General features: G+C 39.6%; 1 protein-coding gene across 4 annotated transcripts; it reads left to right on the top strand.

Moving 5' to 3' along the window:
* Positions 1-16: 16 nt before the first annotated feature.
* On the top strand, positions 17-27,890 carry trak1b (trafficking protein, kinesin binding 1b). Of its 4 annotated transcripts, XM_051873335.1 has the most exons (16): positions 17-176; positions 261-455; positions 16,172-16,248; positions 16,844-16,960; positions 17,237-17,334; positions 17,618-17,726; positions 18,567-18,645; positions 18,731-18,861; positions 18,971-19,045; positions 19,174-19,311; positions 19,891-19,967; positions 20,087-20,293; positions 21,523-21,776; positions 22,683-22,970; positions 25,611-25,713; positions 25,789-27,890. In XM_051873335.1, exons 3-16 carry the CDS (start codon positions 16,198-16,200, stop codon positions 26,564-26,566), a joined length of 2,505 nt encoding a protein of 834 aa, XP_051729295.1. In that variant the 5' UTR covers positions 17-176; positions 261-455; positions 16,172-16,197; the 3' UTR covers positions 26,567-27,890. The 4 variants fall into 4 exon arrangements, with proteins under 4 accessions (XP_051729295.1, XP_051729294.1, XP_051729292.1 ...); XM_051873334.1 differs by lacking the exons at positions 17-176; positions 261-455 and adding an exon at positions 14,899-15,084 and having other exon boundaries at positions 20,207-20,293; XM_051873332.1 differs by lacking the exons at positions 17-176; positions 261-455 and adding an exon at positions 14,899-15,084.
* The last annotated feature ends 31 nt before the right edge of the window (positions 27,891-27,921 follow it).

Below are 27,921 nucleotides of genomic sequence, written 5' to 3'. Positions count from 1 at the left end.
ATTCCATTAAGAAATTGCCAAGCTGGACAAGTCCAGTTCTGAGTGCTCGAGAACAGACTTTACAGAACCCGTGCACCTCGGACCCATCCCAGAAGAACAGTATGTAGGTGAAGGAACGGAGGAACCAGTGCCTCTAGCGCCACATGCCCGCTACAGGGACGCAGAAACAATCACAGGTCAGAACATGCTTCTTTTCATTACAAGATGCATAAGATATACTACTGTTGATTTTCACATCTCTCTCTGGGTCTCTGTTATAGATGTTTGTAACAGCACAGAACTCCCTGAGGTGGAGATTATTAGTCTGTTGGAGGAGCAGTTACCGGTCTACAGGCTGAGGGCAGACAGTGTATATGGCTATGAGCACGACGACTGGATCCACACGCCTCTCATCTCGCCCGACACACGCATAGACCTCACCTCTGAGCAGATTGAGGAGACCCTCAACTATTTTTGTGAGTCAGAGGCTTGTTATCATTATAAAGAGTTATGACCACTAGTTGATTTAGAGTCTTATCTGCTCAAATATTATGTATATGATGGTAAAGTCTTGAAATTCTATACTTTTTATGACTAACTCGATTAATTACAATGTCCTTAGTTACTACTGTTACTTATATAGTAACAGTGACATGTGGAAAACATAAGAGAGGGTAGAACCAAAAAATGGCAACAATATTGGACAGTACATCATACTAAAAGAGTTTAGTTATCATTTTATTAAAGTAATTTTTAATTGATAATAACAATCAGCTCATCAGTAAGCAACGCCTGTTGGCCTAGGGCCAATTTAAGAGAGTTTCGGACAGTTGATCTTACATTCATTGATCTTGTGCACGTTTTTATGCCTTGCACACATATTTTTTTTTTTTTGCAGTGCATTTGGCATCGTTATTGCAAATTGTGCTTATTTAAACTTTTAACCTAGCTGGCTAACAAAATGAAAATGTAAGAATGACTTTTTTTGACAGCCAGAATTACAATCGAAAATGTTAAAATCCTTTCTTTCTTATGCTTTTGTTAAGAAAATGTAACATTTAATGAAAAAAAAAGTAAATATTATTTCTGGCACATCTAAAAATGCTTTTGTGGTAAAGCCGGCATTACTTTTGAGCTGGTGGAGTGACTTTTGCTTTTATCTGGTGGAGTGAGTTGTGCTTTGATATTTTTAGTTATGATAAAACATTTTTCCTAGCCATATAATATAATATTCCTGATTTTTCAGTTTTTAAAGATCCTGTGTAACAGAATATGTACTGAAGATATATCAAGGTCATTGTGAAAAATGAACCGTGTTGTCACTGACATGGCTCAACCAGTAGATGATGCTGGTTTCCCCACACTGGTTTTGTAAGTGAGATACAGTTTAAAATAAAGTGAACTAATGCAAAGTTACAGCTGATCACAGCCCATATATTATGTAAGCTCTATACTTCAGCATTAGAGTTATTGATGTTTTTGATGTTATTGCAATAGAGGAATTGCTGTTTCACAGGCCTTATTGTTTTCTCAGTTGCCTGAACTGGTATTTGCCATTGTTACTTGTAACTGTTTTGTTGAAAGTTAAAGCATATAAATGTTACACATTAATTTAAAAATATTTAGAGTAAAAGTAGTTCATCTGTTCAAAAGTTAGGGGTTGGTAAATTTTTTAATGTTTTTGAAAGAAATCTTTTATGTTTACTAAGCCTATATTTATTTGATCAAAAATACAGTTAAAACAGTAATATTGTGAAATATCATTACAATTAAAATAACTGTTTCCTTAGAATATTTATTTGAATGCATTTCAAAGTGTCATTTATTCCTTTGATGGCAAAGCAAAGCTCTTCAAAAATCATTTTAATATTTTGATTTGGGATTTGGTGCTCAAGAAACATTTCTTACTCTGATCAATGCTGCTTTTTTTTTATTTTTAATTTTTATTTTACTGACCTCAAACTTTTGAACGGTAATCTACGTTTTTTCCACTTAAAATAGCTATACATTTTGCAGTTTTCCCCTAATTGTTTATAAAACACATTTATCTTTTTTTTTGCACTGAACTTCTCTGACTTGTAAACAATGACACATTTTCATTAGCATTCTGAGAATTTGTCTAATTAACCTTTCTTCAACCTTTCTTTCTTTTTTTTTTAAAAGTGGTTCTGGTTACATAACTTTTATAGATCTCCCCTCTGGGGTATCAGACATATCGATAAGAGATTCTGACGCACATGCATCAGTGTAAAAAGGACTTTAACACACAATTTCTTGATTGGCTGCTGCATGTATAAGTATGTCACTTCAGCAATAATAAGCCATTTATTTTATGCTAATTCAGTTCAGTTAAAAAAAAAAACCCAGTATATATACTATAGATATATAAATAGCATATATATATATATATATATATATGCATATATATGTACGCTTTAGAGTAAATAGATTAACAACAGAATGTTTATAAATAAAGTCACATGTACACAATAAGAAGGGCACACTAATTGCATTGTGTAAGTTGTGTAGTAAATTTTGAAACACTTCTTGAGGCATTTTGGAAAATTTAATTTAATGTTAAATGTTTCAGACATGTTCAGTTGGATATTTGTATACAGCTCTTGACTCAACCCCATCTGAATAGCTCCTACTGAGTCATGTTTACCATCTGAATCATGCTTCATAACAGCTTTCCGTGCAGGCAAAATATACTGACAGAGAAATCATCTGTGCCTGAGCCATAAAGAATGATAATGTAATAAGTAGTTCATTTTCTTTTTCTGACAGACTCCGCAACCGTGTTATATTTAATTTTCTGGATGGATAAGGAGTTATTCCAGTCATGTTTATCTTTAGTTCTGTCATGACAACTCTCGGGATATTGGTATGATAATTGAGATTGACATGGAAATGCAGCAGCAACCAATCAGCTGTGCTGTGTAGATAATGATGAGATTGCTACCAAATGAGTTAAAGACCCATCAGCCTGGATCGTCAGAGTTTCAAGACAGAACTAGGTAATTCTGTCATGACAACTCTCTGGATATTGGTATGATAATTGAGATTGGCATGGTAATGGATATGACAATGTTAAAGGAACACTCCACTTTTTTTGAAAATAGGCTCATTTTCCAACTCCCCTAGAGTTTAACAGTTGGGTTTTACCGTTTTCGAATCCATTCAGCCGATCTCCGGGTCTGGCGGTACTACTTTTAGCATAACTTAGCATAGTTCATTGAATCTGATGAGACCGTTAGCATCTCGCTCAAAGAGTTTCGATATTTTTCCTATTTAAAACTTGACTCTTCTGTAGTTGCATCGTGTACTAAGACCGACGGAAAATGAAAAGTTGTGATTTTCTAGGCCGCTAGGAACTATACTCTCATTCTGGCGTAATAATCAAGGAACTTTGCTGCTGTACCATGGGTGCAGCAGGTGCAATGATATTACGCAGCGCCTGTGACCCCCTGCTTGCAAAGGGAGCGTGCCTTGCAACCATGGAGACATTTGTGAGAGAATGTCTCCATGGTTGCAAGGCACGCTCCCTTTGCAAGCAGAATGAAATCGCAACTTTTCATTTTCCGTCGGTCTTAGTACACGATGTAACTACAAAAGAGTCAAGTTCTAAACAGGAAAAATATCGAAACTCTTTGGTCATTTTTTTGAGCGAGATGCTAACGGTCTCATCAGATTCAATGAACTATGCTAAAAGTAGTACCGCCAGACCCGGAGATCGGCTGAATGGATTCGAAAACGGTAAAACTCAACTGTTTAACTTTACGGGAGTTGGAAAATTAGCATTTTATTTTCAAAAAAAGTGGAGTGTTCCTTTAATGTATGTGGTCTTGGCGGAATAGATCTGCTACGCTGCTGCTGCAGAGCAATTACCGAGACTTGCTACTGCCAATACATTCACAGACATTGCTGTGAGCATGTAAGACATGCTGCTGCTGCTGCACATGTAAAATACCTGAATTAATCCCCCAACAAAGCAGGAAACAGAGAAAAGGGCAGAGCCTTCTTCAACACAAACATCTAAAAGATCATTACAGGTGTACAGGAAATGCCAATAAGCTGTGGTGCAACAGCTGAAGAAGACTATTGCTATACATTGTAAAACACTTTTACCTTACACAGTTAATGGGAGATTTAGACGATACAAGTACTATACATGTGAATTTGAGTGAGAAACAAGCTGCTGCTATGCATAAATCTGCACAATGATGACAAAGACAGGAAGGGATAGACAAACACCCCCCAAAACAGCAGATCTATCACCAAGACATATGTACTGCAATTTTTTTAATAATTTTTTTTTATTAAATGGGGCTGCATGTTTTACAATCTATGTGTGCCTTGGCTACCTTGCCGACAGGCTTAACACTAGTGATCTAAGACTATAGCTGTGTCTCATTTCATTTAATTTCGAAGGCTGCATCCTCCAGAGGACGCATCCTGTGAAGGATGCGGTATACGGAGTGTCCTTAACCAGAATTAAACGAGACATCCTTCGTAGGACATATGGGCAGGAAAGGAAACAGGGAGTTAACAGCGACGCAAAGAATTGTGGGCTATCTGCAGCAGCGAAGGATACACCTCATGCATCCTCCGAATTCCTGTGAAAGAAGGGCGCATTCGAAGGTCGCATTCGGAGTGTCCTACTTACTTTTCTGAAATGATACAGCCTCAATGACGTATGCAACCTTCGAATGCGACCTCCGGAGGACGCAGCCTTCGAAATGAGACACAGCTTATGTGTGCCTTGGCTGCCTTTCCGACCGGCTTAGCACTAGTGATCTAAGACTATGTGCGCCTTGGCTACCTTGCCAACTGATTTAACACTAGTGACCTAAGGCTATGTGAGCGTTGACTACCTTGCCAACCGGCTTAACACTAGTGACCTAAGGCTATGTGTGCCTTGGCTACCTTGCCGACCGGCTTAACACTAGAATACATGCTGTGTGTTCTCGTGAGCAATAGATATAACGTTGCAAGCTGATGGAGATGGGAACCCAGCAACCACCTGAGCAAGTATCAACAATTAGTCATTTGATAATGTTAACATAACCCTTTGATAATAAAACCATTAGGAGCGATAATGAATGACTGAGCTTCATCAACATGTTAGCATAGCTAAGAAAACATCCTTTGAATAAACAATGTAATTTAATGCAGATAAACATGTAAACAAGTATGTGAATGCTTATTTACTTTACCTTCTCATCCATGCTTAGACAGCATACTCACAGAAAAACAAACAATAGACCATATTGCTACTGTATAGACAAAACTGCATAATGATCCAGCTTATGCTTGGACTCCACCAGATTATAAACAAACATGATGCTTAGTAGTAACTGTATTGATGGTTCTTTTAATGTGGCTCAGACACACGAGCATCTGAATCAACCACACACATTTAGCATTGCTAATAAACATTGCTCTTGGAAATGAATGTGTCATTGAGTAATACCGTTAAATATGGTGGATGCCGATAAAGCACAATGTTTATATCACTTTAACTGTTTTCATATCCATGCTAAACAGCGTATAAAATAGTGGTAACAACAATAGACCACTGCTGCATAAACCATGCAGTAAAACAGCTGCTTGCTTCAGTGATACACTCATGCATCTGTTGACATGACGCTAATTTAAAACTTGTTAAGATAGCTCCATTTAGGAATTGATAACCAGACCACACAAAGCATATATGTGGAATAAAAGATTATTTTTGCTTATCTTAGATGTTGATTCAGATGGCATCTGAAAGCTCGCTGCAGACTGCTAACAGCAAACAATGCCAAATATTTGAATGTTTGAGCAGCAAGCTCATTGACCGCTGATGCAACAGCAACCAATCAGCTGTGCTGTATAGATAATGCTGAGATCGCTACCAAATGAGTTAAAGACCCATCAGCCTGCATCGTCAGAGTTTCAAGACAGAACTAGGTAATTCCCATTCAGTCAGTCACGTTCAACGTTAAGTCAATATGGACATATTTGGTCTCACTTTGGAGCTTCAATCACCTCTGAATAGTAAGAAAACGGACCAATGAAGATTGCAGAGTGAGATTTGCATGGCAAGCCACTCCTCCTGGACATATGGGTATATAAGCTGGCCGGCAGCTCACTCATTCAGATTTTTGCTTCGGAGCCGAGTGGTTGCACACAGAGATCACTCTCTTCCAATTGCCTCGCAAAGAGCATTGTTCCTGTTCTAAAAGAGCTTGCCTATGATAGGAGATCTCTCTTGCTGGTGAAAGGGCGCATTCAGTGGTGTTTCGCCATTCACAAAAGACCATTTACATAGTTAAGTGCAGCGATTCTCCCACAAAAGAGCAGATTTCCATAAAAGAGGAAGCACGGGCGGTGAGCATCTTTTTTTAAAGATGTCTTTCCGTCTATTTGTTTCAGGATGTGGTCGTTTTCTGTCTTCATCTGATGGCCACGATTGCTGTCTCACATGTCTGTGCCATGAGCATGCTGAGATGGCGTTCATGCTCTCACTGTGAGAGCATGACCATGTTGGCATTGCAGTCATGACTCTCCTTCTTTGCAAGGTCCACTCTGCTGTTACCCAGCCTATTGGCCCTGCTCTAGTTACCACTTTGGGAGAACGGTGCACTTGTGCCCTCAAAGTCCTTCCACTTGGTGGAACTGTCTCTCCCGTCCAAGACCTGGAAGATGACGGCAGCCCAGACTGCCTCTGCCCTGCATGCGATGGCCATCCTGCAAGTCCATCAGGCCAAAGCACTTAAAGAACCGCACAAGGGTAGTTCTGAGCCGAGTTGATGCAGGAACTATGCACGATGACTGACCTCGCCCTCCCTGATACGGGTCGCCCAGAGATGGAGGGAGCTGCTCTGGGCCAGGAGGTGGTGGTGGACCTATAATAATAATACGTTTTATTTATATAGCGCCTTTCCAGGGCTCAAGGATGCTTTACAATGTACAATTATCAAGGTTGTCCCTTTGGTGCCACTTGCATGGAGCTTGGGAGCCTGGCTAGCCCCAAGCGGGGTTACGGCCGATCTTGGAACTGTGATTCTTGAACCAGACCCTTCACGAGCTCCCGTTCAAGATGCTAACACAGTAAACACATCCTCACATGTGTTAGCCCCCAAGATTGGTTTGCAGCGATCAACCATACTTTTCGACCTTACCTTACTAAGGATGCTTACTTTCATGTCTTGATTTTACCTCGCTCCAGCACTGGCTACATGGACGATTCCCGAGATGGGCGTGGGGACAGGGCACACTCTGTGTGGTCATCACACTGATCTGTCGTCGAACATTCATCCCCTGGTCAGACCTTGCCTTTATATGGGCCGGAGTGCCCTTATAACAAGTGTCCAGGCACCTTGTTGTTACAACAGATGCCTCTAGAATGCCTCAGATGCATCCAGACTCCATTCCCAGGTGGTCCAGCTGGTCTGGAGTTGATTTAGGGATGCACGGGTAGATCTATTTGCCTCCCAGGAGTCCTCCCACTGCCCACTCTTCTACTCCCTGACCAAGGCACCCCTCGGCACGGAGGTGTTGGCACACAGCTGGCCCTGGGGCCTACACAAATACGCATAGGACAAGGAGCAGGTCTTGATGGTTGCGCCTTACTACCTCACCCGGACTTGATTTTCAGACCTGATACTCCTCGCGACAGCCCCTCTGGTGGATTCCCTTAAGAAGGACCTTCTTTCTCAGGGACTGGGCACCATATGACACTATCACTCAAGCCAGAGCTCCCTCTACAAGGTGAGCTTATGCTTTGAAGTGGAGTCTGTTCACTGAGTGGTGTTCTTCTCGGCAGGAAGACCCCCGGAAATGCCCGATCAGCTCTGTGCTGTGATGGTAGGTCACTCGGAAAGCATGACCTGATCATCAAGTTCCTAAGAGGCGCCAGGAGGCTAAATCCTCCCAGGCCGCACCACATCCCCTTTTGGGAACTCTCTGTGGTCTTTTCTGGTCTGCAAAGAGCTCCCTTTGAGCCACTCCTGTGCAGTCAGTTGAGCTTAAGATCCTGTCTCTAAAGACAGTGCTCCAGACCACGCTCACTTCCATTAACCCTCTGGGGTCTGAGGATTTTCGGGGCCCTGGAGAAGTTTTGACATGCCCTGACATTTGTGCTTTTTTCAGTTGTTCATAAACATATTAATATTTAAACATATTAATACAAAAAACTTAAGTCACTGAAATAAAGCCAAAAAAATATATTAAATCTGTGTTCACAAGACTTCTGGGTATTGGAGGTTGTAGACTAGAGTTTTTGCTTCAAAATGATGTAAAAATTATCCTGCCTACTCGTTCATATAAAACAATATATTGATTTAGTTTTTGTAAGACACTTTTTGTCAAGAAACACAGTATGCGTGGAGGCGTGAATCATCATGAATAATGAGGTAATTCACACCTGAGAAGACAAAAGAATCGCATAACGACCTCTAATGACCTGCATAATAATGAGGCCTTTCAGTCAGGTAGGCTGTGAAAAAACCCTCTGTGATCATGTTTCAAGCTCATCATGGTGTATATCAAACATACAGAAAAAACAGCAATACTGTAAAATTTTATTACAATTTAAAATAATGGTATTCTATTATATACTTTAAAATATAATGTATTTCTGTGATGCAGAGCGTCTGAACATTCATGTTACCTCTATGGCATTTCATATAGCCTTTTAGCTTAAAAGCATGCACATTTGGAGAAATATTGATGGATTCTCATATGTTTATGTCAATTTTCTATACAGAGGAGTAATATTTATTCAATATTTATTGTCATCACTATGAACATTGGATACTGTGTTTTCAATTCATACTTGCAGCCGGAGGGCGCTCTGTGCACATTTAGTCCACAAATTAATCTAAAGAAGAACAGGACATTCCAGGAACTAACGGCATGTCTTCCAGAAGTCTCTAACCATGGCTTTAACATACAGATAAACACTTTTCAAGACAATAAATACACGATTGAGACGATGTATACATGTATTGCCTCAGAATTTGCATCTGAATAGCGGATAATGAGCTGAATCACAGACTTCTGACATGTGTCTCTTTTCATACAGATTACATAAACACAGAATTTTTGTTTTCGATTTGACTTACACGATTTAAAACCTGACATTTCAACGTTTCTTTAGACATGAGTCTAATTTTTTTGTGATTAGTATTCACTAAGTTACAGTTCATTTTCTGGGAACTATCAGATTGGACTTCGTTCAGAGGGAGACGACAGATCACGCATCATGTTAGTTTTCTTTATTTTGCAAAAAGCACAACATTTTGTTTTTACTCCGAGTGTACACAAATAAAAGAAGATATTCCACAGATTAAAATGGTGTATAACTCTTAATTGTATGTGCAACATTGACAGAGTATTTTGAGTCTCTTTCACACTGGTAAGAAAAAAACCGAGGTGGTATCGACGGCGTGACCGCCGACCCGAGGGAGTTAAAAGGGTGGGGGACCTGTAGGAGGCATTTTCGGTCAGCGAATCGCGCCTTGAGTTGGGGCAGCCTCTTCTCACATGACCTTGATACGTGCCCAAAGTTCCCACCACTCCTTTATGGAACCAGGTGGTGAACTTGCAAGCCCTGCCCTCGAAGAAGGCAGATCCAGCGTAACACATGGGTAACAGGTAATGTGCCGAAGGGCTGGCTCGGTGTCGCTTGCAGCATCATTCCCTTCTAATGGGGGGGACACGAGAGGATTCTTTCCTCTTCAGGTGAGTCAGGTGAGAGCTTGCCAGCATCTGTGTCTTCAACACTTGTAACATAGTAACATAGTGGCTGTGGCGCTTTCCATAGGGACCCCAATATGTCAGTATTGATGTAACATAGAACATGAGTGATTGAATAGGAAAGTCTTGTTTACTGATGAAACCTTCGTTCCCTAAAGCAGTGAGGGTTTTGCTAATTCATGTTTATGCTAAGGAGCCGAGACAGGGATACCGGCCATTCAGCAGGGTGGTTCAGGGTTGTGGCAGGAAGGATGTAACGTCTCCGTTCCCTCCTGCCACAACCCTAAACCATTCTGCTGAATGGCTGGGATCCCTGTCTCAGCTCCTTATCATAAACTAGAATTAGGGATCTGCCGGCCAGCTTATATACCCATATGTCAGGGAGGAGTGGCTCGGTATGCAAATCTCACTTGCCAATCCTCATTCGCCCATTTTCTTACTAATCAGAGGTGATTGGGGCTCCCAAGTGAGTACTTCAGTACTCAAGGTTTCTGAATGCACCCTTTGTGACAAGTTCATAATGAGGAAGCTCCGTTTATGCTTGGCCTTATTCTCAAAAGATGAAGGACAAGCATCTGTGCCCCGTGGCTCGGGCCCCGCTGTAGCCGAGGCACAGCAGAGGCTGAAGACATGGGGATTGCAGATCAAGCTGGCTGAAGAATTTGAAAAAGGTTTGGCTCTTTCACATTCCTCAGTTATTAGCTCAAGCAGTCTGTTGGATCAAGATGTGCTGTCTCTAGTGTCATCTGATCCAGCAGATAGCATGTTGCTGGCGCCATCCAGCCAGGAAATGGTGGATGTGATTGAGGAGGGCGAGGATAGCTTTTGTACTGAGCCCTCTCATCCTGCCAGCCCTGCATGCAGGGAGCTATTAGATGTTATGACCCACACCACAACCAGATTGGCTCCGTGAGAAACAGAAAGTTGTTTGTGGGAGACTTGACGAATGGACTCGACCTGTCAGGCCATAATCGTCCTTCCCCCATGAGCCTTCAGTTTCCTTCACGAACTCCACACAGAGCTACAGAAGTCGTGGAATAAACCATATTTAGCTCGCATTTATCCATTCCAACATTCAAATTATGCGAATTATAGAGGGGTTGTCTGAGCGAGGATGTGAGGATGCCTCCTGTTGAAGAGACACTTGCGAGCTATCTCTCACAGGGTGAATCATTCTGTCTGAAGGCTCTGGCCATTCCATCTAAGCTGCTACAAACCACTTCATGCTTAAATGACAGGGCGTATCCAGCAGCGGGTCAGGCCGGTGGTGCCTTGCACACTATGGCTGTGTTGGAGGCCTACCAGGCGGATCTGCTGAAAGATCTGGATCAGCAGAAGGGGTTGTCTCCTGAAGCGGTTGCTGAACTGCGCCGCACCACAGACTTAGCACTCTGAGCTATCAAACAAACAGCCACTGCTATTGGTCATTCAATGGCAGCGATGGTGGTGATGGAGAGGCACCTGTGGCTGAACCTGGCGGACATTAGGAAGGAAGAGAAAAATTTTCTCTGTCTCGCCCTCTGAGCTTTTTGGCACGTTTGTGGACACGGTGGTCGAGAGGTTTTAGAGAGGCGAGGGCGCAGTCAGCGGCATTCAAGAAGTACACTATATTGCCAAACGTTTTGGGACACCTGCCTTTACGTGCACATGAACTTTAATGACATCCCATTCTTAATCCGTAGGGTTTAATATGGAGTTGGCCCACCCTTTGCAGCTATAACAGCTTCAACTCTTCTGGGAAGGTTTTCCACAAGGTTTAGGAGTGTGTTTATGGGTTTTTTTGATCATTCTTCTAGAAGCACGTTTGTGAGGTCAGGCACTGATGTTGGACGAGAAGGCCTGGTTTGCAGTCTCCGCTCTAATTCATCCCAAAGATGTTCTGTCGGGTTGAGGTCAGAACTCTGTGCAGGCCAGTCAAGTTCCTCCACACCAAACTCGCTCAACCACGTCTTTATGGACCTTGCTTTGTGCACTGGTGCGCAGTCATGTTGGAACAGGAAGGGGCCATCCCCAAACTGTTTCCACAAAGTTGGGAGCATGAAATTGTCCAAAATGTCTTGGTATGCTGAAGCATTAAGTGTTCCCTTCACTGGAACTAAGGGGCCAAGCCCAACCCCTGAAAAACAACCCCACACCATAATCCCCCCTCCACCAAACTTTACACTTGGAACAATGCAGTCAGGCAAGTACGTTTTCCTGGCAACCGCCAAACCCAGACTCGTCCATCGGCTTGCCAGACAGAGAAGTGTTATTCGTCACTCCAGAAAACATGTTTTCACTGCTGTAGAGTCCAGTGGCGGAGTGCTTTACACTACTGCATCCGACGCTTTGCATTGCACTTGGTGATGTAAGGCTTGGATGCAGCTGCTCGGCCATGGAAACCCATTACATGAAGCTCTCAATGTTCTTGAGCTAATCTGAAGGCCAAACGAAGTTTGGAGGTCTGTAGCTATTGACTCTGCAGAAAGTTGGCGACTTCTGCACACTGTGTGCCTCAGCATGCACTGACCCCGCTCTGTGATTTTACGTGGCCTACCACTTCGTGGCTGAGTTGCTGTTATTCCCAATTGCTTCCACTTTGTTATGATACCATTAACAGTTGATGGTGGAATATTTAGTAGTGAGGAAATTTCACGAATGGACTTATTGCACAGGTGGCAACCTATCACGGTACCACGCTTGAATTCACTGAGCTCCTGAGAGCGACCTATTCTTTCACAAATGTTTTTAGAAGCAGTCTGCATGCCTAGGTGCTTGATTTTATACACCTGTGGCCATGGAAGTGATTAGAACACCTGAATTCAATGATTTGGAGGGGTGTCCCAATACTTTTGGCAATATAGCGTACATCCCATGTTGATCCAAATCTCACGCCAATGCCTCTGGAGGCAGGGTCAGAGAAAGAGCGTGGCCACTCGTGCTCCTCCTCAGAGGAGTAGAGCTCAGAGGAGGAGTGATGCCAGGAGGAAAAGACAAGACTTGAGGGAGGCAATTAATAGGAAGCGGTTCTATAAGGAAGATCAAATCGCTGAGGAGAGATAACATTGTTTAACATTGTCCATATTAAGAACAAGTAGAGGTAGTTTGCCTAATAAGAATTCCTCCTTGTTACTCTGCACTCTTTCGTTAGATGAGTGATATGAGTATTGTTGGATCCTGGAGAAACACAAGCAGGGAGGGAGTGCTCTTGCCCAATTGTTCTAGGATAGTTAAGCAGAGCTGGAGCTCCCCTATGGCTCCACAAGGGGTTGAGGTTGATGGCAAGAATCCTTGGCAACTATTTTTGCAACCTTTCGTTGCATTCTTCCCCTGGAAGTAGTGGTAATATCTCCCTTTGGCGAATACTCCCTAAAGGCAAAAGAAGCTGACATATCTGAGCTCTGCTCTGCTGATGGTCCGCAAGGAAGGGAGGAAGGTTGTAAAGGCTGGGAGTTCCCTTGTTATAATAGTGTGAATATCTTCTGTTATTGGAAGATAGTGGCTTGTGACCTGGTGGCTCAGTGTGTAGCACTGCCACCTCACAGCAAGGTCTCTGGTTTGAGCCCCGGTGAGCCAGGAGTCCTTTCTGTGTGGAGTTTGTATGTTCTCCCCATGTCAGCATGGGTTTCCTCTGGGTGCTCCGAAAGAAAGAGCACAAGAGTCTATTTGGAAATGTGGTCCCCTTTTGTACATTTTTTTTTTTTTTTTTGAGTAGAGGATTGAGGGTCCTCTTGGGGCTGTATTCACAAAACATCTTAAGGCTAAAAGTAGCTCCTATCGTTCCGATTTAAGAGAAACTCTTAAAAATAATGGGTGTGTCAGTCATAATTTTAGGACTCCTAAATTTTTGCTCTAAAACTATTTCACAAAGCATTTTAGTGCTAAAGCTAGCTCCTAAATCTGTGAAATGTTATGAGTAGTCAAGAGGACTCCTAAGTCACTAAGACCAAATCACAAACAATCCTAATGGCCGTTGCTGCCAATCCGCCTCAGCAACCACACAAAGAAACTGTATGCATTGAGGCAATAGGCGGTAGAGCCTTGGGTGCTGAATGTTTTATTCATAAATGCAATACATATTTTGATTTATAGATTTGAATCTATGATAAAACGTCAAAAATAAATCTTTAATAAATAAATAAATAATTTCCGTGGCTGTTTTCACGAGTTCACACTTACAAATGATCGAATAGAGTAAAAAATATATAATAAGTGTATTTGGCATACTGGCCAAGGGGATCGAGGGCTCCATGCTTGGAATTTATCCCAAACCCAGAGTTCTCCCCCGTATCCCCAGCTGAGAGTGAGGAATGGGGTGGCGGAAGGATGCAGAAAACTGTCGGGTAACTATAGGTGAGTCGGCTCTCGTCTGTGTATATATGCCTCCTCTTGAGCTGATTAGACCGTTTGAACGTGCTTCTCCCAAACTTTGTTTATAAAACATGATTTGTCGCTTGAATTCTGCAATGTCTCGAAATGAAGATATGTAAGAGGCTGACAATTAGCAGAACATACACTAGTTTATTTAGTGACACTTAGTCTACATTTTAAAACCTTTATTTGAATATGGCAACATTTTTATTTTAAAATATTTATTTGAATATGGCATAATTTGCATTTTAAAACCTTTATTTGAATATGGCAACATGATACTTTATTGTACAATATTTCTATGATTAAATCGCTGACAGAGACTTCTCCCCCATCAGCCAATCACTGAGGGTATAGTTAGTAAGCGTGTTGACGTCATCCATAGCAACGAGGTCCGCCCTTACTCTTAGCTTAAGACTTCTCTCTATTCATTACTAAAAGTTGCTCTCAGCAGCTTTGTGAATAGGTTTTAAGAGAGAACTGTTAGCTAAGAACTTTTACTGCTATTTAGGAGAACTCTTAGTGGTAAGATAAAATGTTTTGTGAATACGGCCCCAGTTTAAAATTTTATTGGACAATTTTATATAGTAATCATGGATAAAATTGCTGCATGAAAATATACTACATAGTATGAATGACCCACTAGTTCACACTATCGATTATAGTCTAGTATGTAACCTTTACATTTGACCTTGTGATATTAACCCCACTGTCATGTACCGCATCCCCCACCACCATAACCTCTCTCTCTCATTCCCTCCCTCCCACTGTCTCTCTCTCTCTTTCTCTCTCACCGTAGTGTTAAATATAGTCACTCTACTCTTGTTGCTGTAACTGACCACACTCTCAGCATCACTCAATACCATTACGGGAGCAAGGAATTGTAGCTCTCACGTTTGGTTTGGTCTGGTCCTCTCCTCTCTGCTGAGTGGAGAGGGAGTGGAAGGATGCACAAGATCATGGGAGTAGAAGACTTTGAGCTGGATTGGTGCTATGAGCAGTATGCTGATGGTAAAGCCCCTGTGTGAGTTTGTGTATGTGTGTGTTTGTGTTTTATGCACTTCATCTCTTTGAGTAGTTTCAGCTTTCATTTTTCATTATCAGGGGCGTTTGTGTTGATTTTGAGGTGTTTAGATTGCGTGTTGTTGGCTACTTTTTATCTGTAAATGTTTTGGATAAGGTCGGAAGTGCTTTAAAGCTAATCACATTCTCCTTTTTACTCTCTATTTCCTTTTTGAGTATAGCTTGAGGCCTCTGGATGTGTGTGTGTGTGTGTGTGTGTGAGAGAGAGAGAGAGAGAGAGAGAGAAAGGACGGCATAGTTGTCTTATTGTTTGCTATGTCTAGAGTCATTTACTTTTCTGACGGTATGTCCTCATAAAACTTCTCTTTCTTGTTCTCATCTCTTTCTCACATTTCACATTTTTACAGTAAAGACATTAGGAACTCGGATGCATTAAAAATACAAGATTTGTTATTAAAATTCATTAAAGCAGGTTTCACTAGACCTTACTGTATATTACTGTATTTTGCATATTGAAATTTACCTTCTATAGTATATTTTATAATATACAGCTCCAAGATGTAGTATTTCTTCTGACAAAAAAGTTCCTTCTGCATACCCACATCCTGTACATTGAATTTAGTATCGAATGTTTCATTAAAAATATGTTGGACAGTTTACATTTTAATTTGATCTCTTATTACTTTTTATTTTTGTGCATACTTCTGTGCGTGTATGTCTCTGTGTGACTGTAAGAGTGTGATATAACAGTAATTGTGGCTGATCTGATTCTGGCTGACTGTGGATGGGGTTGCTGGGTAACAGCACCATGGAAACAGTCGCCGGGACAATCACGCATGATTTGTCATTGATGTTATTGTAAGAGCATGATGGTGCGAGGTCAGCAAGCCATAGCTTTTTCCTCCTCTTCTTTATCTACTTAAATTCACATGAGATGTCTGTAAGCTTAAGAGTTATGTCAGGATTTTTTTTTTAAGGTTAAGTCAATGTAAGATCCTCATTGTACTGAACTCAGGTCTGATATGCTCAAGTGCTTTGCTAACAGGTTTTTCTACACTCTTTCGGTCTGTTTCAGTGCTATGTGCTGAGCGAGTGAGCCAGATGACTAAGACCTACAATGACATTGACGCTGTCACAAGACTTCTGGAGGAGGTGAAAATTTAAAAAAAAATTATGTGTATTTATTATGATGCTAGAGTTTGGGTTCAGTAAGACTTTTTAAAAAATAAATGAATACTTTTATTCAGCAAGGATGCATTAAATTGATCAAAAGTGACAGTAAAGACATTTATAAAAAGACAAAAATTATATTTTAAATAAATGCAGTTCTTTTGAACTTTCAAATTATCAAAGATTCCTGAAAAAAAAAGTTTCCACAAAAACACTAAGCAGCATAACATTGATAATAATAAGATGTTTCTTGAGCACCAAATCATCATATTAGAATGATTTCTGAATGATCATGTGACACTAAAGACTCGAGTAATGGCTGCTGAATCCATAACAGGAAAAAATTACATATTAAAATATATTCAATATAAAACATATTCAATATAAATATATTCAATAATAGAAAACAGTTATTTTAAATTGTAATAATAATGATCAGTATTACTGTTTTAGTGTTTTACTTTATATTTGATCAAATAAATCCCACCTTTCAAAAGCACTTTCAACAAAACAAGTCTTACCAACTCAGAAATTTTGAATGGTAGTGTATTTGAGAATCTTTTCTTCAACTCTACAGAAAGAGCGGGATCTGGAGCTTGCTGCCCGCATCGGTCAGTCCCTCCTGAAGAAGAACCGCGTACTGTCAGAGCAGAACGAATACCTGGAGGAACAAGTGGGCACCATCAGGGAAGAGGTACATAAACAGATTCATTACAATGTGTAGGTGAAAGTGTTTCTGGTGCTAAAAATTAGTTGCCCCTTGCAGAAGTGCTGCAACTTCTTGTTCAGTGTATTTGCCTCCAGTTTTCAGAAGCTTTCTTGTTGTTTCAGCTCAGTAACAGTCTGTTAAACTATTAGTAATAATATGAGTAATGACAATTAGCCTATGTTCAACCTGTTAGTAACGATGAAGTCATGAGCATAATTTTTTGTAATTTAATTTCATTTTGTTGATTTGATTGTACCGCAGGTGGCTCAACTACATCATGAGTTAAACCTAAAAGACGAGCTCCTGCAGTTCTACACTAATGCAGTGGAGGAGAGTGAAGAGGGGTCTGGATCGCCCACGTCAGTCCACTGTTTTATAACACTGTTCTCATTTATCTCTCGCTCAAGGCCAGTGGAGCCAGTTCTTTTGGTTTCAGTTAGGATATTTTTAGCTCAGGTGTTTTTCTTCAGGGCTTTTCAGCTGTAGTTAAATTTATAATGTGCAACTGAACAATTATTTTGTTATAACACTTGTTATTTCTGCTGAATGAGACAGCCCAAAGTTTTTCAATAAAACTAAAGAAAGCAGAATTGTAATATTTCAGTGTGATTTCATATTTATATTTCTTTTGTTTTGGGTTAGGGGTCAACAGGGAAGGGCAGGAGTTTCTGCTTGTAGCGGTTCATCTCTGGATATTCTGCAGCAAAAACTTCGAGACCTTGAGGAGGAAAATCTTTCTCTCAGATCAGAGGTACATGCACATAATATATACATATACACACATACATACACACACACACACACACACACACACACACACACACACACACACTACCGTTCAAAAGTTTGGGGTAGGTAAGATTTTTTAAATGTTTCTAAATGTTATGTTTAATAATGTTGCATTTATTTGATCAAAAATACAGTAAACACAGTAATATTGTGAAATATTATTACAATTTAAAATAAGTGTTTTCTATTTTAATATATTTTAAAAAATTTAATTTATTTCTGTGATGGCAAAGCTGAATTTTCACCATCATTACTCTGTCATTATCCTTCAGAAATCATGATTCTAATATGCTGATTTGGTGTTCAATAAACATTTCTTATTATTATTGTTAAAAACAGTTGTGCTTTTTTATTATTGGGATATACAATAGACTCTATTGGCCTAGAGCAGTGTGTCAATGTGTGTGAGCAATGTTCCCAATTTCAATGTGAACAGAAAAAACTATTGATTTCTGTTGTGCATGCATGCTGTGATCACGCTAGATTGTGAATCCTACTGAATATCTTTAACCCATGTTAGTCAGAATTGTTCCGATCTCACAGTGAACTACCAGCAAATTATCAATAATTGTTTTACTTATAGGGTGATATTTCATGTTTCTGGGGGTTTAATGATTCCAACATAAAAAGATTGCAAATCACTTTTCTTTTGTTAAATCTTTGACAACATTTGATGTATTTAGAATATATTTGCTTAAAGGTTCTTAGAAATTACACAGAACAATATGAAACAGTATATACTTTTACATAATTTTTTACACTTGATCTTTAAGTAGTACTTGCCTCTCTTTCTTGTCCTTAGGCGAGTCATCTGAAATCTGAGACAGAGTCATATGAGGAGAAAGAACAGCAGCTGGTGAATGACTGCGTCAGAGAGCTAAGTGAGTGAAACTCTGGCTTAATTGGAGGTTTAGAGCCCTGTATTTGAACAAAACAAAAATAAGTCCACCCTTTCTCCTCATACAGGGCAGTCCAGCATCCAGATCTCAAGTATAGCTGAAGAGCTGGCCAGAAAGACAGAAGATGCCTCTCGCCAACAGGAGGAAATCACACACTTACTCTCTCAGATTGTGGACCTGCAGAAAAAAGCCAAAACTGTGAGTCATTTGCGTCTTTCACTTTATTGGAGAACGAATTACAAAATATATGAGATAAATATGTGCTGAGATTTACATGTGTTTGTGTGTTTGTGTATGTTTTTGACAGTTTGCCATTGAGAATGAAGAACTTTCTCAGCACCTTTTGGCAGCTAAAGATGCTCAGAGACAGCTCACAACCGAGGTACTTTACTTCAGACATAATAAATCAGTATTCCATGTAGTTAATCTTACAAAAGCATATCTTCATAATATATTCACTTTTTCATTCTGTGTGAATGTTATTGACTATTGTTGGTTACTCACACACAGCTGCAGGAGCTGGAGGATAAATACTCTGAGTGCATTGAAATGCTCCATGAGGCTCAAGAGGAGCTCAAGAACCTACGGAACCGCAGCGTGTCTGCGGGAACTCCTCGACGCTATCACCCTCTGGGACTTTTTCCCATGGTACACAAACACGCAGTTATATAACTCATGCAGGGCCAGTGCACTTGGAGATCACAAACACTTGTATCTTCTTGTTTAATGTCTGCTGGTGTAGATTTGCTGGAGATAATGACAAAAGTTGGATAAGACTTAGTCTTTATGATACAAGTCAGCTAGAAGTCAATTTACATTGTTAAATAGTTTGAGTCAGTAAGATTTAAAAAAAAAAATCCAAAAAAGGACGCATGCAGTAAAGACTTTTACATTGTTACAAAAAAAATCAATTTGAAACTTGAACTTTCTATTTATTAGAGAATCCTAAAAACATATCACATTTTACTTATTAAGAAAGTTAATATATATAGTAAGTTATATAAATAAAATAAATTTTTACCATATTTTGGGGATAAAATTCTACCCAAAAGTGAGCTAAATCTGACAAAATGTTCTTTTGGGGATGTTCTCATTTGTAAAAACGGTATAAAAATAAAGTAAATAAAGTTCTTTAAAATAATTAACTGTATGTAAAAACAATAGAACTGGAATATGGTATGTCCCCATTTAGATAAGTGAGTAAATGTGTGCGTGTGTGTGTTTTAGGACTCCCTGGCTGCTGAAATTGAGGGAACTATGAGGAAGGAATTGAGTCTTGAGAATCCTGACAATGAAGAACAGAGGTTTGAACTTTTTTGTTCCTTCCCATCACACAGCACATTTTCTTTCATTGTCATAATCTGAATTTGTTTTAGTTCAATTACTCTTTGCATTCAGTAACAAAATATGCTTTTGTCTCAAGGGTCCGTCATAAGCGTGTGTTTGAGACTGTGAAGAACATCAACCAGTCTGTCAGACAGCGCTCTTCTGCTAATTCTGCCACTAACATTCCTGGGTCCAATCAGACGCTGTCTTCTCTTAGGTCCACCCCATCTGACAATAGCAACAATGCAGCGCCTGATAACCGTACACAGAGCATGCTCCACGAGACCGGCTCCTCAGATGCTGCGTGAGTCTATTATGAGTCTATGTTTACAGAGGCTGTAAGCCAATAACTTTAAATTGACCTTTAGAACATAATGCAGTCACTGCTTTGCTGTGGAAGCAATATGTTAAAATATTCATGGATCTGAAAGGCCACTGGTTCTGGCCCACTTGAATAAGTTCATGGGTCATTCTCATATCAAAATAACACATTTAAAATGTAACTGATGAAGGGGGACATGCAAATGGACTGATATTCCTGATGGAAAATCAAACATTAAACAATAAAATAATTTTAATTTTGCATTACGCAATAAACATTAAACTTTAAAGGGTTAGTTCACCCAAAAATTTCTGTCATTAATTACTCACCATCATGTCGTTCCACCTTTGTTCATCTTCGGAACACAAATTAAGATATTTTGATGAAATTCGAGAGGTTTTTTCATCCTCCATTGAAAGCAACATAATTACCACATTAAATGTCCAGAAAAGTAGTAAATACATTGTTAAACGTCAACGTGACTACAGTGGTTCAACCTTAATGTTATGAAGCGACGAGAATACTTTTTGTGCGCAAAAACAAAACAAAAATAATGATTTATTCAACAAATTCGTCTCTCCCGTCACTCTGCTACGCTATTTTCGTTCAGCGCTTCTAGGTTCTACGTCAGTATTAGCCAACGCCTGTTCAAGTGAGCAGCGCGAGGCATGCGTGTGATGCTGATGCAGGAGCCGGCCAATAATGAGGCGCCGTTTGGATGTAAATACGGAAACGCAGCACTGCGCCAACTGTGTAAAACAGACTGACAGACTGAAGAGGAAAAATGGTTGAATAAAGTCATTATTTCTGTTTTGTTTTTGTGCACAAAAAGTATTCTCGTCACTTCATAACATTAAGGTTGAACCACTGTAGTTGACTATTTTAACAATGTTTTTACTACTTTTCTGGAGATTGAATGTAGTAATTTCGTTGCTTTCAATGGAGGATAAAAAAACCTCTCGGATTTCATCAAAATATCTTATTTTGTGTTCTGAAGATGAACAGGTCTTACGGGTGTGGAACGACATGAGGGTGAGTAATTAATGACAGAAATTTCATTTTTGGGGGAACTAACCCTTTAAGTTGAAAGTTAAAGCTATCAAATACTGTGACTAAGTTCAGCATCCTTTTAACTAAAACAAACAAATGCCACTGTTTCCTGAGAATGACCTTCGTTTCCAGTCATACGAATTTCCTTTTTTTGACCGCAGTGTGGACGCCTCTGAGAAACGACCTGGCTCTGAGGAGCTCAAGCTTGCTCTGCGGCGACTGTCTCTACGACGGCAGAACTGTCTGAGCGAGCGTCTCTTCTTTGAGGGGGAGCGAGAGAGGCGTAATCGGGAGCCGGCGGACAGTGGAGATTATTCTAACAGACTTGTGCACAGTGAAAGCATCATGTCCCTGGGTGCTTGGGCCAGCCGCCCTTATCTTCCTGACAAGCTCCAGATTGTCAAACCTCTGGAAGGTGACCGAAATACCCAAAATGTCTATCCTAAGACATTCCTGCATTACCGTTCCAGGCCACGCCGACCCACTATGATGCTTTTCAATTCACTGTGGGGGCTAATGCACCCCCGCAAACACTCATACTTTAGAGAGTCCCGCTCCTGGGTACAATTACACTAGCGATCAATTTATGACAAAGTTTTGAAAATGGATAAATGTAAAGAAATAGTTCACCAAAAAATAAAAATTCTGTCATCTAGCCCTTTTACAAAAAAAGCGCTAATTTTGAAGGAAACACCCTCCACTTTATCACTTGGCTGATGCAATTTATTTTGCATATGCTGTTACTGTTAAGCATATTCATATATCAGGCAATCAAACAGGAAGGATTTTATTTGTGTTTTATCTATGCTAAACCATGTATGTGAGATGTGAAAGAGTCCCATCAGTCATTTCTATATATTCTAGTGTCTAATATAGTGTAGTACATGAAGTGCATGAAGTAGTAATTTAAATTTTGATTTGTCAAGTTTGTAGTAAAAAGTTCTTGGGGGAATTTCTGTTTTCCATATTTTATTACCGCCACCTAATGGACAATAAGTGAACAATAGACATGCACTTTTGTTTGTGGTGTTTTTCATCCATTTTTATTCTGTTTCTGTATCTCCTGTACTTTCTTGTATTTTTTTCCCATCTGTTATTTTGTTTTAATTCTGTTCTGCACTTTCATTTAGTATATCTTCAATAAAGACATCTTATTCTCATTCTTTCTTTCATTTTTTGTTTTTCATTATCACTTCATTGTAGCATTGCAACATTGTTAATATGTGTTTGTTTTCACACTGAGTTGATGTAGCCACTGTGTAAATTAGGTTATGAAATCACACAGTTCTCCTCCTCAATATCCCTTGTGTCTTTTTCCTAGGCTCAGCTACCCTTCAGCACTGGCAGCAGTTAGCTCAGCCTAATCTGGGCGGTATCCTGGATGCTCGACCTGGTGTGGTCCCGAAAGGCTACCGTCCCTTGGAGCTGGACCTGGAGGAAGTATATCACTATGCTGACTATGAGGAGGACGATCCTGGAGAGCAGTACTTCCAGAACCTTCCCACCACAATCACATATAATCCCAGTGTCCCTTCTGCCCATAGCCTTGCCCCCTCAGCTTCCCCGTCACCATGTCTCAGCACAGGTCATGCTTCCATAGAGTTCTCAAGTAAGTCAACATGTTTCTTTATGCTACAGACAGCTTGCATACAATGCAAAGATACTTATTTAATACAACCCAAATTCCAGAAATGTTGGGACGTTTTTTAAATTTGAATAAAATGAAAACTAAAAGACTTTCAAATCACATGAGCCAATATTTTAAGCCAATATTTTATTCACAATAGAACATAAATAACATTACGAATGTTTAAAGGGAGAAATTTTACACTTTTATCCACTAAATGAGCTCATTTCAAATTTGATACCTGCTACAGGTCTCAAAAAAGTTGGCACTGGGGCAACAAATGGCTGAAAAAGCAACAAATTTTGAAAAGATTCAGCTAGGTGAACATCTAGCAACTAATTAAGTTAACTGATATCAGGTCTGTAACATTATTAGCTATAAAAGGGATGTCTTAGAGAGGCAGAGTCTCTCAGAAGTAAAGATGGGCAGAGGCTCTCCAATCTGTGAAAGAGTGCATAAAATGATTGGGAATACTTTAAAAACAATGTTCCTCAGTGTCAAATTGCAAAGGCTTTGCAAATCTCATCATCTACACTGCATAACATCATCAAAAGATTCAGAGAAACTGGAGAAATCTCTGTGCGTAAGGGACATGTCCGAAGACCTTTATTGGATGCCCGTGGTCTTCGGGCCCTCAGACGACACTGCATCACTCATTGGCATGATTGTGTCAATGTCATTTCTAAATGGGCCCAGGAATACTTCCAGAAACCACTGTCGGTAAACACAATCCGCTGTGCCATCTGCAGATGCCAACTAAAGCTCTATCATGCAAAAAGGAAGCCATATGTGAACATGGTCCAGAAGCGCCGTCATGTCCTGTGGGCCAAGGCTCATTTAAAATTGACTGTTTCAAAGTGGAAAAGTGTTCTATGGCCAGATGAGTCCAAATGTGACATTCTTGTTGGAAATCACCACCGTGTCCTCCGGGCTAAAGAGGGAGTGACACCTTCCAGCGTGTCATCAGCGTTCAGTTCAGTTCTCTGATGGTATGGGGGTGTATAAGTGCTTACGGTATGGGCAGCTTGCATGTTTTGGAAGGCATTATGAATGCTGAAAGGTATATAAAGGTTTTAGAGCAACATATGCTCCCCTCCAGACGACGTCTATTTCAGGGAAGGTCTTGTGTATTTCAGCAGGACAATGCAAAACCACATACTGCAGCTATTACAACAGCATGGCTTCGTAGTAGTTCAGTCCGGGTGCTGAATTGGCCTGCCTGCAGTCCAGATCTTTCACCTATAGAGAACATTTGGCGCATCATTAAACGAAAGACGAACACTTCAGCAGCTGGAAACCTATATCAGGCAAGAATAGAACCCAATTCTAACACCAAATCTCCAGAAACTCATAACCTTGATGCCCAGATGTCTTCAAACTGTTTTGAAAAGAAGAGATGCTACACCATGGTAAACATGCCCCCGTTCCAACTATTTTGAGACCTGTAGCAGGCATCAAATTTGAAATGAGCTCATTTTGTGCATAAAATTGTAAAATTTCTCAGTTTAAACATTTGTTATGTTATCTTTGTTCTATTGTGAATAAAATATTGGCTCATGTGATTTGAAAGTCTTTTAGTTTTCATTTTATTCAAATTTATAAAACCTCCCAACATTTCCGGAATTTGGGTTGTAATAAAAGTAAATAATATTTATGTTTCTAAGAACTTTTTCTTGTATGTATAAAGATATGCTACATAAAGTTTGATAAATGTTAACTAAATATATAGAGTCCTTATACAAACTGTGTGACCTAAATAAATGAATTACATTTAATTACAAAATATTTGTATTTATTTATTAAAAAAGAAATTAAAACCATTTGCCCACTGTCCCAAACAATTTTATATTAAGCTAATAAATTTCAGAATTTCAAATTTCTCAAATCAGTTTTTTAAATCTGTGTATTTGGTAAATAGTAAATGGAAAAAAAAAACATTTTAAATCAATTATTTATTCATTTAGATAAAATAAATTAATATTTGCTGTAATTAGACCTTATAGAAAACTATTTGACCTAAATAAATTAAATTTATTGTAAAATATTTATTTATTGATTGAATGATCAACTGATTGATCAATCAAAACTGTATATTTGCCCATTATCCCAGGGAAATTATTTCCTATATATTAAGTTCATAAGTTAAAAAATTACTTAAATTAATATTTCAAATCCGATGTATTTGTTAAATGTAAATAAAAAACATTTTCTCATTTTATTTTAAATAATTGTTTTATTTGTTTAGATCAAATTACTTAAAACTATATTTTTTCTGTGACTAGGCTCAGTCCGTATACAAAACTATTTGACTTAAATAAATGTAATTAAATATAACAATTATTTATTCATTAATTTATTTATTTGATTGATTGATTGATAGATTGATAGATTGATTGATCAAAACTATATTTGCCCATTGTCCAGGCAAACAATTTCCTATAAATTACTATAACACATTTCAGATGACAAAGTTACAAATTTCTCAAATCAATATTTCAAATCCACGTATTTGATAAGTAGACATGTAAATTAAAAATATATATATTTTAAAAACGTATTTATTTATTTAGATAAAAATAAATGAAAACTTTGCTTTGCTCTCAGCTTTTGTACTTTTTCCAGTGTATTACCCAGGCAAATGCATGGCTCATACAAGTTCAACCTACACCTTCACCACCTGCAAAATCCTCCATCCTTCTGATGAGCTCACAAGGGTGACCCCCAGGTAAATATACTGTCCTGTAACTGAGACAATAATTGACCAGCCAATCAGCACATAATGTTCTGCTTCTCTGTCCAGTTTAAACCCTGTCCCAACCTCGTCCTGCGTGATGTCAAGCAGTCTCCGGTCGACGCCTGCCGCCACGCCCTGTACTCCTCGCCGAATGAGTCTGTCCCAGTCACAATCCTTCACCAACTTGCGGGACTCCACAAAAACCTTCAGCACCTCTTTGGGGCTGGTGCGCCTCCTGCAGGAGAGGGGCATTTCTGCTGCTGTGTACCAGCCTCAGAGCTGGGACAGAGGAAGTGGAGGAGTCCTCTTTTCCACCTCAGTTCTTCCTCCTCCACCTCCTGACCCCCACCGCCCCACTACCCCACCCAATTCCCCTACCCGTCGCACTCCTAGCCCAGGATCGGTGGTTTCTGATTCAGACACCTCCATGCCTTTCTCTTTCAAAAGCCCATCCTATGAAAACTTTTTGGCTTCCAAGCCGGCACGGTCCATTTTGAAAGAGGTAGCAGGGGTGTCCGGGGCTCAGGCTAAAGACTGTGAGAGCCAAACTGATGTCAGTATGTATAATCTCAATTTGGTTGATAAGCTAAAAAGGTTGGGGTTGGCAAGCCCTGGGGCTTCTGGGGCAACAGGGGGTGGGATTCCAAGGCCAAGCCCGCTTATAGGTCCTCTTGGTGGGCTTCGAAGGGCAGGGTCCCCCTTTAGTCCACTAAACGAAGGTATGAGGAGGAATCGGAGCTATCCTGCTATGGTTGGAGCCAGTATGGCGATGAAGGGGCCCGGCCCTCAAGGAGATGAAATGCTATTGGCACCTAAACTACCTAAGCAAACAAGTCTCAAATGAGTTATGCATAATAATGAATCACACAATCAATAGTAGGACACTAACTTACTAACACAGAAGTCATAACTTGTACAAACACACACTCTAACTTAAAGTAATAATTCACCAAAAAATTTTTTGATTCCATCTTCATTTGCTCACCGTCATTCCAAACCTGTATAACTTTACTAGATAAATTATTTTAAAGAATATTTTAGCTGTTCATACACTGAAAGTCATTGGGATCCAAAACTATTGGACTTCATTGACTTTTATTGTATGGACAAAAACATTTTTCAAAAAATCTTCATACACAGTCATACACATTTGGAAGGACATGAGAGTGAGATATGAGAAATGATGACAGAATTTAAATTTTTAGGTAAACTATCCCTTTAAAAGCTACTTTAAAAACACAAGTTTAAAGTGTTTTATCCGTGCTGATGTTCTCTCCACACTAACTCCCTGATTTGCCCTGTACAATCTAATGCGATATGTTCCCGTACCGATAGGTACATAGCCTTTGACCTCACTTTCACTTCCCAGTGCACATGCAGGAAGGAATAAACCATCAAAAACCAACTGAACCGGAAAATCTACAGTCACATGTATGATTTGATCACTATAAATTAGAACGTTATCACGTTTGACATGTAGTTTTTTGAGCTAAGGGTATTTCCAGGATATAATAAAAATGTATTGATCCCGGATCAATGGTGTTCTGTCCCTGCTTTGGGCAACTATAGAGATGCGTTCTCTCTGGATGCCTGCTGGTTTTGAAAGGTGGCGTTTGAGGCTGATAAGTTGATGCTGGCAGGGAGAATATGTAGGATAGGTTTAATCACTCACCTTGCCAACTCTCTTTTCTTCTGTTTTTCAGTTTATATCTTTTTTAGAAGATAAATCTTTAATAAAGAAGTGAACATTGTAGTTTTTTATTCAGTAAGTGGATGATTGAATTGAGGGTTGGCTACATGGATTGACTGATTTCGGGAAGTGCTGCTGTCTATATATGAATCTCTACATGTGGTTTTCTATGATAAAGCGAGTGCCTGTATTTTAGTCATCTGTCATGCGAGAGTATTTACTGATTGATTGGGAAATGTTTGTGTAGCTGGAGAGCACTGTAAACTAGAATGAGCACTGAGCACTTGTTTAATTTCAATTTTATTGTCTTTCTTTATTCATTTACATTGTTTTGTTGTTGAGATGTGCACTTTGACGTTCTAATGTGCTGTTACCACCTGACCTGTTTCATAAAGTTTTTGAGATTTAGTTTCTCTCAGGTAAAGGTCGTACAAGGGCAAAGGCTTAACGATTAGTGACAACGCATTGATTTTTTTTTTCTTTTTCTTTTTCCAAATAAAAATAAATGC

This window comes from Ctenopharyngodon idella, chromosome 19 (genome assembly GCF_019924925.1).
Source record: "Ctenopharyngodon idella isolate HZGC_01 chromosome 19, HZGC01, whole genome shotgun sequence".
Lineage (NCBI taxonomy): Eukaryota > Metazoa > Chordata > Actinopteri > Cypriniformes > Xenocyprididae > Ctenopharyngodon > Ctenopharyngodon idella.
Note: the sequence above shows the minus strand (reverse complement) of the source record. Positions and strands in the feature narration are given on the sequence as shown.

Coding starts and splice junctions, on each gene's coding strand:
- trak1b (XM_051873332.1), top strand. CDS start 15,021: ATGCACAAGATCATGGGAGTAGAAGACTTTGAGCTGGATTGGTGCTAT. Junction 16,961..17,236: donor TGGGCACCATCAGGGAAGAG/GTACATAAACAG, acceptor ATTGTACCGCAG/GTGGCTCAACTACATCATGA. Junction 18,646..18,730: donor TGACTGCGTCAGAGAGCTAA/GTGAGTGAAACT, acceptor CTCCTCATACAG/GGCAGTCCAGCATCCAGATC.